This window comes from Pelmatolapia mariae, linkage group LG23 (genome assembly GCF_036321145.2).
Source record: "Pelmatolapia mariae isolate MD_Pm_ZW linkage group LG23, Pm_UMD_F_2, whole genome shotgun sequence".
In the NCBI taxonomy this organism is placed as follows: domain Eukaryota; kingdom Metazoa; phylum Chordata; class Actinopteri; order Cichliformes; family Cichlidae; genus Pelmatolapia; species Pelmatolapia mariae.
Genome location: NC_086246.1, coordinates 26,304,717 through 26,319,943, shown reverse-complemented (window position 1 = coordinate 26,319,943; position 15,227 = coordinate 26,304,717). Strand labels below are relative to the sequence as shown.

At 40.7% G+C, this 15,227-nt stretch overlaps 1 protein-coding gene across 1 annotated transcript; it reads right to left on the bottom strand.

Annotated features, from left to right (window-relative positions):
- Positions 1-3,942: 3,942 nt before the first annotated feature.
- LOC134620587 (leucine-rich repeat-containing protein 3-like) lies at positions 3,943-8,584 on the bottom strand. The gene is made up of 2 exons (XM_063466800.1): positions 8,442-8,584; positions 3,943-7,435 (listed from the first exon to the last, which is right to left on the bottom strand). Exon 2 carries the CDS (start codon positions 6,981-6,983, stop codon positions 6,195-6,197), a length of 789 nt encoding a protein of 262 aa, XP_063322870.1. The 5' UTR covers positions 6,984-7,435; positions 8,442-8,584; the 3' UTR covers positions 3,943-6,194.
- Positions 8,585-15,227: the final 6,643 nt, after the last annotated feature.

Below are 15,227 nucleotides of genomic sequence, written 5' to 3'. Positions count from 1 at the left end.
CATTAAGGAGATACTGTGCAACTCTCCATATATTTAAACATGTTTTTCACACAGATGAAAGTGAGAGTTTCTCTGTTGTCCCTTACAGTAGTTTGAAAAAAAAAATGTTTCCTTGATCAAGTTCGACTGTCAATCCATCAAAATCTAAACGCCTCTCGGTCACACTGACTTTTTGAAGTGCTCATTTACACACAGACGCACACACAAACAGATACTCGTTTGCAGCCTTCACCTTTATCGGTCAGAGCTGATGCGTGACGCCGCACTTTCACGGATCACTGTTCAAGGTTCATCTGCAGGGGTTTGTACGGAGGCGCCCTTGGGCTGCCTATCAAAACGTGTTTGAACGATACTCAATATTTATTTTACTTGTCGTGAATGAACAATATGATGTTGTGCTTTTGGTGTGAAGCATCGTTGCACCTGTGTCCAATCAAAGTTTTGTGATACAGTAAAATCACCAGGGAGCTGCTATGAGTTTCAGACGAAATTGCTGAATATGTCAACTAAGAACAACTTTGTTGCTGGTGTTATTACTTTCAATGAGTCCGGCTGGTAGCACAACCTAAAGTGCTCTCCAAGGAAGAATTAAATTCTTTTTAATCTTCCATTAGCGAGGACATTGTGTTATATATATATAAAACACACACACACACACACACACACACACAGACACACACACACACATATATATGAATATTAGTTAACATGACGTACAGTGCTGTGCAAAAGTCTTGAGCTGGCCCTCAGTTCTTCATATTTTGCTTCCAAGGAGCCAGATTTTCTTGTAATCTTTTGAAGTGCTCTTGAGCAATAGTTCTTCAGGCTTTCTGAAAGTCTTACAAAGGTGTTTTTTTGGGCATTGACTGCTTTTTCACAAATTTTCAGTCCACTCCTTCCACCTGACCATTCACCACAGCATGTGTGTGTTAGGTTTTTAAGTAAGTACAGCAGGTAGATTCAAACTCCATTTCATCTCTCAGCATTAGTGAGACGTTTCACCTTGTCTCACAAAAACACGGTTTCTGTTTGCATTGCCCGTTAGTTTTGCAGTGCTTTGAGTTTCTTCTGCATTATTTCTTCTCATGTTTTCCTTGTCAAGTTTTCACATTCTGTATAAGTTATTTGTCTTTGGTTACTTCCCATTTTACTCTGAAGGTTAGTAAGTATATGTATAAATATTCACTGTGTTTCATGTAGGCAGGTTTTATCATTAAAAATGTGACATCCCAGCAAATTCAGCCCAAGGTCAGACCTTGCAATGCTCAGAGAAACTACATAAAACCAAGAGCTCCATCTAAGACTCTAAAGGCCAGGGAAAGCCTCTTCTCTCTAAAAAGTGCATCTGAAGAAACCACAAGACTGGAACAATGTCTTATGGACAGATGAGACCAAAGTGGAGATGTTTGGTATAATGCACAAAACCAAACACCTCATATCAGCTGTCGGCACTCTGGTGGAGGGGTCTTTGAGCTTGTTTTGGAGACAGAGGCCCTGGACACCTGGCAGTGATGGATTTGACCATGAACTCCTCTGTATACCAAAGTTGTCTATAGTCAAATGTGAGGATATCTGTTTCACAGCTAAAGCTTGTCTGAAACTGACCCCAAGCACAGCAGCAAATGAGTGAAAAGCAATGAATCAGAGTGCTGCAATGGGCTGCAAAGAGCTGTACATAAATGAAAGCCAACAAAACTCAATGAACTGAAGAATGAGCCAAAATTCCTCCACTTATAAAGTTGCACTGTAAACAATTACTTCAAGTGATCTCATAAAAACTTTTGTCTCAGGACTGTGTCTGCAGGGAGTGTTTGATACTTGTGAGAATAACAAAAGAGTATTGCACTTTGATTTTCAGGTTGTTAACATTTGAAAGTACAATGAGTGTCTTTGATTTTTGGTTGTTTTGATGTGAACTGTCTAAATGAAAATAGATTCAAAGCTTTCATTTTCCATTTCCCCTCAAAAATCCCCACACACTTAAAAATCATTGTAAAAAAAAAAAGAAGTAAAAATCACTTTGCAGGGGCAGTTTAAACTTAAAATTTAGGTTTGCCTCCTTAAATTTTATACGAACTTCCGCAACGGCACAAAAGGCACTCTTTAATCCCTATATTTTTCCTTCCAAAATCTGCTTAAAAACAGCTAAAATTACTTTGTAAGACATAGTGTCAAAGAAATGGAAGTGTGACAGTCAACTGATGAAGACTTCATTATAAGGGGACTTTTTATTTAGTCTTATTTTCTTATTTTGTGGAGAAAAATCTACATATTTCAGTTCACTGGAGGCTTGTTTAGATTCTACTGATAACAGACTTAAACAGCAAACAAAGGGAGAAAAGGTCTAAAAATTCATGAGTGCTGGCAAAGAAGAAACAGCAGAGAGAAGACAAACAGATAATTTTATTGACTTTCTCCTGTCTGAGGTGATGTTTTTAGAATTTAACAAACAAAGAAAGCTATTAATCGACACAGTGCGCCTCTCAGGTGTCAACGAAAGCTGTTGTCTGCTGCGATACTGAGCATTTCTCTCCATTTGGCTAAAGCACTTACACAACTCTAATGAAGTGCCACTCTGAACTTAAAGTTAGCGAGACACACTGACCTCAGCTGTATCCAGATAATTAATAATATTCGCTTCAATATGATGTACACTGCAGCCCTCGGGACTTGTAAGACAAAGTAATGTGGATCGTAATTAAAGTCCTGACTGTGTGACAGGAGGGATAGGTCGAGGTTTAGAGACTACAAGGTCAGCGTTAGATTTTAAGCAAAAAAAAAAAAAGAAAGTTAAATGCACTTTTCTAGGGGCTGGATATGGTACAAAAGTCTTGAGCTGCCCTCGTTTCTTTCTATTTAGCTTCCAAGCAGCCAGATTTTCTTCTTGAGCAATAGTTCTCCAGGATTTCTGAAGGTCTTTGAAACTGTTTCTTTGGACATTGGCTGTTTGTTCACTCACTTTCAGTCCAGTCCTTGTGCCTGATCATTTTCAAAGGAATGTTAATGTTTGTTAACCTCTTAAGCCCCAAGCCTACCTGATCTCCTGCCTTTTGCCCCCGTATCAGGGGGCATTGGGGCTTAAGAGGTTAAGCCAATTAACACTGACGTATGAATCATTTAAGCATCAAAAAAGATTTCACCTTTACACTGAAAAATGGTTTCAGTGGAAAGGTGGTGGCAAGAAACTCTTCTTAAGGAAAGGAAACAGGGAGAAAAGCCTGAGATATGAAAATTACACAAGAACTAGAGTGAAAATCAGTGATAACGGGGCTGATGGAGTGATGAATCTAAATCATCGTCAGTATGTACAGAGAAGGTCAGTAAAGTCATAACTGGATAGAAAAACATACAGTGGAGCACTATCAGTCATGGATTGGCCTCCCCAGAGCCCGGACCTCAACATTATTGAAGCAGTGTGAGATCATGTTGACAAAGAACAGAACAAAAGGCAGAAACATCCAAAGAAGAGCTTTAAATGTCCTTCAAGAAGCCTGGAGAACTATTCCTGAAGACTACTGTAATGAACCACGGCAGACCTGATGACATATTTATGCTTATAAACACACGAACAGCCACAGCTCTCCTACTGCCAACCGCACACATCACCAACCACAACAACGACATGATAGGACCCCGTTCAGTGTTTTAACCCAGCGAGGCGTGATTGCAGATGCCCTGCAGGTGCGTCCGCCTTCCCTGCCCTGGCACCACCGACCACGCCCCGCTACAATCCCTTAAAGAAATTATAAGAAAGCTGCCTAAGACAGTTCAGACTGTGCTAAAGAATACAAGTGGTCACACTAAATGTTGACTTTCAGGCTCATTAGGATAGTTCAAACTAGTGTTTTTGCCGGCCAATAAACTGTTACACCCATTTCCCATTTTCCTTCCAAAATATCAAGATATATTAAGAGGGTGGCTCAAGACTTTTGCACAGTTTGATAGAAACCACGTTCGCGTAAACGACTATGTAAATGGATAAATGGATCACTACACTGTGGATACTGAAGCACCCTCCACAATGGCTCGTTAGATTTATGAACTTGAGCCGTTATTGGATGAAACTATTTCTGGGTTTTAAGACACGTATTAATATTCAGCTCCATCTAGATCTATGCAGCTGAAGATATATGACTTCCATATTTGGAGCCAGGGGTATTTTTCATCGTAAAATCTGTACGAACAGATAACAGGATCTCACTGTGAGGAATGTGTTATGCCTGCAGATTGTTTGAGCAGATTGGGGGAGAGTTTTCAACAACTCCCTTGAAACTGAGTAGGGAATACTTTCAGGTGTGACTACCTACAAATTGCTACCCTGTCAGTGCACAGTGTCTGTCAGTTACGATCTACCCTTTGATTATTACTCATTACTTAAAATAAATAAATAAATGAATAGAACAATACACACATAACGGGTGAGATCACAGCTAGCTATGTCCATATTTTCTGGTTGATTTCTGTCCAACTATTTTTAATGAGCATCAACTTGTACACAAAAAAAGGTCATATATTGAAAAATATGGTTTTATGTTAAGTCTAAATAAAATAATTCTTCCAGTAAAAACCAGTGTGTGTGTCAACAGGCATGAAATTTGTGTGATGCAATACAAATTAATAGATGAAAACAAACAAAAACACATGTTTTCAGGTTCTTGCCTTATTTGTCACCACTTCTTCTTCTGCGAGTGCTACAAGTCAAGCCGGTCCTAATTGGTGTGAATTCCACAGTCAAGTAGTTGGAAGCTTTAGGTGTAAAAACCTGTGGGTGGGGTCCACTTTGGTTAAGCTGCTTTCAGATGTCAGGCACAACAGGAAGAGACTGAGGAAATTAAAAAACAACAACCATGCACCCACCGTGCAGGGGAAGTGCAGATTCAATGAGCCTACATGTTGACAACAGATTAAATCATGTCGATATCGAGTTTGTTTAAAGGGGACCTGTTATTCTTTCACTTATATCCTGCAATATACACTGTTACACTTGTAAATGCTCATAATAAACATGGTTAAAATTTCAAGTAAATCACTCAGAATACAATCAAGGAATCCTTATGTACAAAATGCTCAGACTTCAGACTGCTCTAAATACTCAATTTTGGACTGTTTTTTCTACTTGTTACTCTGGATGATGTCATACAAAGCCAATATCCCTATTATATAGCACCAAATTATGACAATGCTCGCCTCAAGGCGCTTTATATTGTAAGGTTAAGAACCTATAATAATACAGAGAAAGCCACAACAATCCAATGACCCATGTGAGCAAGCACTTGGCGATAGCGGGGAGGAAAATCTCCCTTTTAGCCGGAAGAATCCTTGAGCCAAATTGGTTGTGGCCGACTAGACTTTCCAGAATCTGAAATTCGATGAAACATTTCGTGTGTGCAGTTTAGTTAAGCAAAAATAGAGAAAGAGACGATCAGTTCAGTATTTGAGCTCTCAAACTGAACTTTGTTTTTGTGGCAGGAATTTATCATATTTCGTCTTCCAAAAGTAACAAACTTATCACCATTTGAAGCAAAACGAGGGCTCAAGTGTGAAATTTAATTCTGGGCTGCCAAGCCACCTTAAATTGACAGTGCAGGGGTGTCACAGGGGTTCCTACAGCCATCAAATCCCCTCTACAACACCTATATCCTTTATGCATTGCATCATTAAGCATACATCATCTTAACATTAGGAGGGAAACATATATCAGTTTTAACAGAGATTAACAGCTACTACAGCTAATTTCTCCGCTGTTGCCCCTAAAGGTCCCCCTGCTTCTTCTTTTTTTAAAATGCATTAAACAAAATCAAACTTGGATATTTTTCTGTGAAGCCATGGGAATTATTTGTCGAGGAGCTCATTTCTGTTTCACACTCACGTGGCTCTCAGGTTCTCCTCAGCTGGTAGCTGAACTCCTATAACTTGGTGTGATATGCAAACCTTTGAGGTGTGTTAAGCACATGGTTGGAGTGAGAAATAATGATCTGACATCTTTTGTTATTAAAGAAGTAAAATATCTGAGTCTGAGCTGTGTCTTTCTTTTTGTTTAAAGCCTGCACTTGAAGATGACAGCAACATTTTAAAACCTCCTCCTTAAATCTTTGTGCCTTCACGCCTGTCACTTCTCAGTATTGCTTGCTGTAAACATATTCATCGGCTCTCTGTCATTTGTATTCATCGCTGCACTTTGATCCATATTCATCCTAAAACACGCTGCTCACTGTGTCGTAGTCCTTGCTCATGTGAGAAGTGCTGGGCAGTGATTTGAGGTACTCCATATGCCTTCTGGCGTCCTCCTGATTGTGTTTGATGTAGTAAATAATGTAAGCTGTCACCATGGAGAACCAGCAGAACATGGCCACAAACATGGCGACGTCAGTCGTCTTGTGGTGGAAGTTGCAAAAGTTGATCCCCGAGTCCAGGACCTGGATCACTGGCTGTCCCACGTACTCCTCCTGCTCTGACGTGAAACAGCTGACCTCGTTCACCGTCTCGGGGTCGAGCCTCAGCTCCCTCAGTGTCTCCTGCAGCGAGCACTCGCAGTGCCAGGGGTTCTGGGAGAGGCGGATTCGGGCGTGCAGCTTGGTGAAGGTGTCCCTGGGGAGGCCGCTCAGATGGTTGTTTGAAAGATCCAAGGTCCGCAGGGCTTCGGAAACCCCCTGAAAGGCACCGACCTCCACGCTCTCCAAGGCGTTGTGAGATAGATCCAGCTCCCTGAGGCGGTGAAGGTCAGCGAAGGCTCCTTTCGGGACGTGTCGGATCCGGTTCGACGAGAGCAGGAGAACCACAGTGTCCTTGGGTAAGTTCGGCGGGATGCTCTCCAGGTTGCGCGAAGTGCACTGCACCACCATGCCGTTCCTCTCTGTGCAGTGGCAGAGCTTAGGGCAGGCATAGGCGGTCATCATCAAAGAGAAGAGAAGTGTTCCCACAAAGAAAAGAGAACTAAAAGAAGAAGGGTTTATGGATGACCTGCACCTTTGAGAGGGCCCCATTAGCCAGCGTTAGGACTGAAATCAGTGCTGCTGGTATGAGGGTGTGTTGCTTTAGAGGCATGAAATACAATCCACCAGTCGGCCAAAGATCCCTTACTCAGAGAAACAGGACTGTAAGGTAATTCTGTTGCAGCAGTTAACAGCAGAATTACTCATAGGTTGCAGATGATCTATCAGAAATGTCCACTGGCCTTGCATTGTGGGAGATGTTGCCCAGCTGCCATTCAAGCAAATGATGTGGCTACAGTTTCATTCTCAACATTCGCTTGAACATCATTTATTCCGACAGTTAACTGATCCATCTCAAAAGAAGGCAAACGTTTGAAATTTTGCATTCTTGCTAAATGAGATTTCACAGTGAGGTATGGATGACGTAACCCAGAGACAGTACACGGTGGGAAATGTAGTCCAGGGTGGGAGGGACACCTCTTCTCCACCCGGCTGCAAGAAACCTGCGAGAAAAAAAGATGACAATGAAACAAAGGGTGAAAAAGATATCGTGGTCCCTTCATCTCACAGCCTCTTTCCAGGAAAAGTAAATAAATAAATAAAATCCTCCCCCTCTTCTCCGACTCCTTACTCCTTGGAGGGGGAAGTCGGTAAAGTTCAAGATTATCATAATAATACAAGGTTTTCTATAGCATGGGTCCCTCAACTCAAAATCTGTCCCCGCGAGAAAACGACAAGTCATTAAACAAGGTGTGGGCTCATCAATATGCAGCAGATGAACTTTGAAAAACAGTGATTTGTGATTAAATAAGAAGCTGCCTGTAGTCTATAAGGTTAGCAGTGATGTATGTGGGAGCATCGAAGGTCGGGATGCAAATTAAAACCCTCTACAGGATGCACTGCATTCAGGGCGGCCGACGACAAGGCGCAGACCGAGTGATAAGCAGCTTTTTGATCAAGACTGCGAGTCTCAAACAAGCTGCTGTGTAATGGCTTCTGAATGATGTTCATACGATAAGCTAAATGTCTCAGAAACTGTGGTGCCCTTTTGGAAATTACAGGGATATTAACGGGGGTGTAGCAGAGATAAGGATGCAGGAAATAAAAAAGGATATTACAGGTGTAGATGTTATTAAATGGGGGCATAATTGGGAGATAAACTCTCATAAGTTTCAGCTAATTGAGTTTAAATTTCCTTTAAAGCATCTACCTTCTATTTTTGTTCTTAATTTAATATTTTACATGATAAAGTAGATTCTAAATGGCAAACTTAATTAATTTGTTAATGTAAAAAGTATCTGATTAACTGATATATTAATTAACAAATACAACAATAAATGCCCAGCTCCCCTTAGGAATACCATAGAAACACTTTTGCATACATTATTATTTCTATTCAAGATAAAGTAATCTTATACTGATCAATACAGGCAGAAAAAAACATTTTTTTTCCATTTTCGTCTCATTTGGCTTAATTATTTTAAACTAAATTTGGAGTTGGCAACTTACCTGACAGCTTCACTCTGTCCTGCTGGGATCACTGTGTCTTAAACGGACCGGAGAAATATCCAGGAGTAAATCACCGCCTCATCCTCTGCAAACAAACAGACGTCTCCGCTCAGAGTCCAGCTGAGAAAAAGCAGCTGCTTAAAGAGTCCAGCTGTTCAGTCAGGACCTCCTGTCGGTGGATCTTTGCAGCAGCAGCAGCGGTGAGTCTGTGTATGTGTGTGTGTGCAGAGATGGAGAGGTGAGGTAGCACCGCTGGGGTCCCGGTTCTTCCTTTGTTTGCTTCCGGTAAATGCAGCACTTGGAAGACTCCGGGAAAACTGATACGTACACTACAGAAGGTGATCAGAGCCATCAGCATAAACACAGAAAGTTTCCGCTTAGTGTGTTTGTCACAGAGCTGTGTCCGTGTACAGTAGCACTGTATATTACCGCTTTGTAGGCTGACACACTAAAGTTGATAGTCATTTAATGGTAGATTCTAGCATTTTTTTAAATATGGAAGAAAAAAAATCTTTCTAATCTTTAAGTGGAAATTTTGAGGGGTCCCCCCCAGTGGTAGAAAAACGTGTTTTCTTGTTTTCTTCCAATTCAAAGGGATTAAAAATAAATAAATTTAGAATATATATATATATATATATATATATATATATATATATATATATATATATATATATATATATATATCCCAAAAGTGCTCAAATGTAGTGACTCATCTAAAAACAAGGAACAGAGGAAGAAAAACTATTGCAGTAGCTGGCCACTTTATTAGGGAAATTTGCTCATGTGTAGTTTATGATGTAAAGCTGTAAGTTTGTAAGTTAACGCTCACTGATCACTTTAGTAGGTACAGCTATTCGTGTATAGCTGAAGGGTTAGCTCAGATTATTAGACAGAGGGTTCAATCCGCAGGCTGGTCAAAAAGTTGCAGTGAAAGACTTGCTTGCTCTTCTCTTTTCTTGGTTAAATATTTGCAATTTGTGAATCACACTCACTGGCCACTTTATTAGGTACACCACGGCCCATGATGCTAGCCAGTTAGCTCTGATGGCTAGAGCCTGATGCTAAGAACACTGAGAGGGTTCATGGGTTCAAGCTCAGTACCAGCCAACAATATCAGCATGTCTTCTTGTAAATTATACTCTCTGACCACTTCATTAGGTACACTGGGGGCATGAAGCTAGCTGGTTAGCTCAGATGGTTAGATCATGGTGCTAAACACACCAAGGCCATGGGTTCTATCCCCTTCCCTGCTGAAAAGTCACAACGAAAGACTTATAGGAGCTTTTCTTGCTTGAATGTTTGCAGTTTGTAAGTTACAGGCACTGGCCACTTTTATTAGGTATACCTGCTGATTTATAGCTAACTGGTTGGCTTAAATGGTTAGAGTGTATTGCTAATAAAAACCAATACACACACTGGCCATAAGTTTATATAGAATGATGTTTAGGCACTCGCAATCACAATGAAACAACTCCGTGCATCTAGAAGTTATCAAGACAACCTGCAAGAATCACTCAGTCTCAGCAGGAGCAGAACCAGTGCTGTCAGCTTAGAACAGGAAGCTCAGATCACACAGGCTCACCAAAATGAAGAATAGAAGATTGGAAAACATGAATGCATGCATGTGTGTTGTAAATTCTGAATTCATTTTGGGGGGTTTTTATGCAGAGAAAGCTTCTGACAAACTGCATATCTACAAACGTTCTGCTTATCATTTGTGGCATTCACTCCACTAAATGATTGGCTGAGCTCCTGAAAATGAGTTTTTGTGACTCCCCTATTGTATAAATCAGTCCACGTGCATTATCTCTTTATTTCCCGGCACCTACTGATGTATCAAATTTAAATTTCAAGCTTGCTTGCACTTTTGAATGACAGCTAAACCTTTTCTTTGGGACATCTTCTCTCCCTCTCTGATGTATATTTTAACCCCAGTCTGTATTTGTTTGATTATTAAAAAGAAACAACACTGCAATGAGCACTTTTGTAGCCCCAAAAGGCACGACAAACTAAATTAATGAGTGTTTTGTACTGTGCCATTGAAATTGCTCACTTATTAGCCCACTTAGAGTATACTGAGCATCCATTTTAATCAAAAGGAACAATAAACTTTTTATTCTCTTCATGAACATCCCGTTTAAAAGAGCCTGGAGGTCCCTGCACCCTGTTTTGTTAACCTACTGCCACCCTATTGTCCCCGCGCTCTGTGTGTGACTGATTGCTTGCCCTGCATGCCGCTCTCTGTCATTCTTCATAAACATTGATTACAATTGTCCTGCCCCAATGGAGGACTTCAATGCTGTCACTTCAATGCTGGATCAGTCATTGTGACAAAAGACCTTTTTGAAGGTATGGCGGACATGCAAAGACCGCCTGAATGCAGGCAGCGCTTTGCCAAGCATCTGTATGATTAAATGGCAGCCATGTGCAGAGTTCAGCCCCGTCAATTTTGCTGAAAGGCAGAATCATTGATTGTATTGACCAGTGAAGCATTTCAGCGTGCATGAGTTTGCTTTTACTGTGGCTGCATCCATAGCCCTCCCTAGGCACACTGATAAATGCTGTAGCAGCTCAATGGCGGCTTTTTGTTTATTTATTTATTTTGCCTCTTAGGTGATCGGTGATAGATTTACTTCACATCCGCTGCCATTTAAGCTTAGTAAAACTTGCCAAGGCATTTGTTTAATATCCTTACTCATCTTGTCAGGCTCCTGGCAAAATTCCTGCATGGTATCCCGTCTTAAATAAATTCAGTCCTCCTCAGGATCACAATGATATGGAGCCGGGCCAGTTAAAGTGTCGGATAAGCATTAGAGACAGAGTACTTCTGTCATATTTCACATTTGCTGTATCAGTGCTGAATTGCAACAGATGACATTACTTCCTGTGAACAAAGATACTGTTTTTGACACCTCCTGCCTGGCTTGTTATAGATGACATTGTAAAGTCACTCTCTGAAAGCAGCACCGCGCTGCCCTACAGTATATATTGACCTCTCCAAAGCCACACTCGGTACATTTGATAATGATTTCAGGCTGCAGAGGCTATCTGACATTGGATTTTGCTCACTCTGCTTCCAGTTGCTTTCAGTCACAGCATGTTTTAGCTCTGTGACCCTGTGACAAAGGACCAGGACAGGCGAGACCCCGGCTCACAAAAGATTTGGAGCATCTTTGAGATCTGCATGTCATTGCTGTCCTCATTGCTTTGATAAAAAGTCGTTTGCATTAGAGAGAAGGTTGTCTATAAGCAGCTTACAGCATTGCTAAGTGAGAGCATGGACAGCCTCCAACGTTCATATCCTGAGCCAACACTGGGGCAGAGAACTTCTGGACGAGGCCAGTCGGACAAACCTTTATTGAAACTTTATTAAGGGTAAATTAAGTGAGAAGAGCACAGAGAGACAGACTGATGACGGCAGGATTAAAGTCCAGCTTTCAGAGGGTTTGGGGCTACTTTTGAGAAAAGAAACAAACTCATCTCAAGGTTTGCATTTATCATACTAAAAATATGAGACATCTCTCTGAATTTGTCCATCTATCTGTTCTTTTCTTGCTGAAAAACACTTTATCTGATCCATTTCAAACTTGGCAGGTGTAAAGCTGGGGGCACGAGAAAGTAAAGTGCTGAGTTTGAGGTCATTTGGCTGAGTGGTCCTCATATTTTCAATAAAAGTTTTCCATTAAAGTGACCGCTGACTGCTCCACTCTGTGTTTAGGGGGAGGCTTCTCTTCTTTTCAATAATTTTCAACCGGGTTGAAGTCCGGGGTTTGTGAAGCCCATTTCAGAAGTTTTGTTAGCCCACTTTGTCTGTTCCAAAACCAGTTTTGATGTGTTTGGGATCATTGTCCTGTTAGAACACCCAACTGTGTCCAAGTTTCAACCATCTAGTTGTTTGATTGATTTGAGGTGAAGTTGAAGAATTTGGAGGTAGTCCTCCTTCTTCATTAGTCTATCCCCTTTATCCGGTGTACCAATAACACTGGCAGCAAAACAGCCCGAGCATGATGCTACCAACACCATGCACAACAGCTGATACAGTGTTCTTAGGTTTGAAAGTCTCACCTTTACTCATACTTCTTGTCATTGTGACTCAATACCTCAATCTGACCATAAAGATTTTCTCCAGAAGACATTTGGCTTGTTCTTGTGACTTCCCTCTTGGTCAACACCCTCTCTGGATAGTGATGCTGGTGTTCCACCAGTTTCAAGCAGACTTGAGCCTTGGTGGTTCCTGGGTTGTTCCTGAATCTCCTAAACATTTTCCTCTCATCTGAGGGTGACAGCTCTTCTTCCAGACCTTGGAAAAATGGCGATACTTCCAAATAAATTGTACTTAAGTATAATTGTTTGAAGTGATGATCTTGGAATCTGCAGCTGTTTAGAAATGGCTCCAAGATACCTTCCCGACTTGTGTAACTCTATAATTCTCCTTATTAGATCTTCACTTTCCCGTTGTTCTGAGTATTGCTCAATCCAATGAGTGCTGTCAAAGAAATCCTTTTTATGCTGTAAAGACAAACTACCAGTTAGCTAATAAAGATTGCTAACAAGAAATTAACAGGCCATGTCAAGTTAAAAGTAAATGTAGAACCTTCAGAACCACCTTTTAATAGCTCTAGGTGAATATATGCTTTTGACCCTTTGTGGATTAGAGAAAACCAAAAATAATGTATGCAAACCCAATTCTTGTTTTTTAAAGTCATTAAAGATGTATGATGCACAATCATTCCATGCTGGAAAAGAACAGTTTAAAGAAATCATTAAAAGTCCAAAAATACCATCACATTCATGCCCAAGATGAGTGAATGTCAACTTCTGATCAGAACTGCAAAGTTAACTATCAAAACTAAAAGCAGAACTCATATCCTGATCAAAATCCAACTTTAATCAAAAGGCCAACCCTTAACCCTGAAACAAAACAATTTGAAGGGTTTGAAACGTGTGAAAAAATGAAATCCAGCCGCAAAGTTATAACTTTTAAAACATGACTCGACTGTGGTGGTCTGAGACTCAGATCTGTTCAAAGATAGCTGGACATTTAATTTCGTTTATCTTTTTGTCTCCGGTTTATTGAGACAAATGACTTTGGTCACTCACTTGTTTTTTCTGGATGAGCGGTTCTGGAGAAAATTGCAGCCTGCAATCTTCCCGGTCTGCACAACCACGAATTGAACAGGAACAATCTCACACATGCACACATTCACTGAGTTCATCTGCTGTTAAACTGTTTGTACACTGCATGTGGCACACTCAGAAGAAACCTGTGAACTGTAGAAACCAAAAATTGCCAGCGGATGCTCAAAAGACATTTAGTGTGCTGGTGTTACATGTAATTTTGTACACTTAATTAGATTCTGTGATTAGACTCGAGAAACATGATCACGTCCAAATAACTGGGTCCAGCTCTCACCTGAGCATTAAATCTGGTCTTCTATATAATATATGAAATGAATATATAGAAGGGAAGTGCAGCCTGCAGCGTACTTCTGCATGTTTAGAGCAAAGAGACAAATAAAGGGAGCTATTCAAAACTAATGCATGGCCATGTGGCAATGGTATTTTGCTACCATGTTATAAAGCTAAAACTGGTGGATGTACTGTCCTCTATACCATTTTCAGGTAACACATCTAGGAAACCTCTGTGTTTCTAAGTTGAGGAGGACTGAAAATATAACAAAAAAGATGAGGAACAATTACGATATTTTAAAAAGTGTCACCTTCCAACTGCTTTGTAGGCAACTTCTTCACTTCTTTTTGTTTCACTTTTGTTTCATTGCTTTGGCGCTGACATATATAAATCACTATCCTTTCTCTCAGAAGTGCTTAGGTCTCCCTGAAGACTTTCCTGATGGTACAGTGTGACTGTCGGGTGTCAGGAGGTTCTAAGTCAGATACACTGTCAGGAGCACAATAAAATCTGCAACACACTGCAAAGCTCTGCACTGGATCCCTGCCAGTGATTATAGCCTGCCCACTTCTAAATTTCTCAGGCAGCTTCTTGGCGATCACCCAAAAAATCTCAATCGGGCCTTAGTCCAGCCGAGAGCCCAGGAGCTATTATATTTTTGTCTAAAGCTGTGGCTTCAAAAGCATTAAACTTATATTTTCCAGCATTGTCCTGTGCTTAGTTTTAAGCCTTTAGTGTTCCCACTCTCCCATGCAACATAAAATAGGACCAATTTTCTGTCATTTCAGATCTCTTCAGCCTTAAATCTTGGAACAACGTTTTATAGAAGAGTCATACAAGAAATTAAAACTGACATCCTGATTTTATGTGCTTCCTGCAAACAAACGTCCTACATAACTTAGTTGCAATGAAGATCGCTGTATGATTTACTCCGATGGGGTGAAAAGCTCTCAATCAGTTGTTTGGGAGCTGCCTGTGAACTGTCTGCAGGTTTGGATGTTCAGCTTGCACTCTGAAAAAGCAATTTGCAGGCTCAAAGACAGCTAGCTCATATCAAGATGTTACATTGAAGGGAGTGTTTCACTGCAGTGAGGAAGGAATCTTTGGATCGCACTCTGCTGCTGTCTAGAACAAATGCCGTCCATACATATGATATATTAATGAAAGAGGAGAAGCTGTACATTAAAAGAGGTACTGATCAGATGCAGGTATGCCAATACCCTTAGAAAAAAGGAAATGAATTGACTGTCAGTAAACTATGAGAAGAAATGTGAAGTACACGACTTTAGTTGAAGCCACGTAGAAATTCAGATGTATGTTTAGCCAGATTCATCACTTTTTAGTGCACTGGGTACCCCTCTAGCTAAATTTTCAAC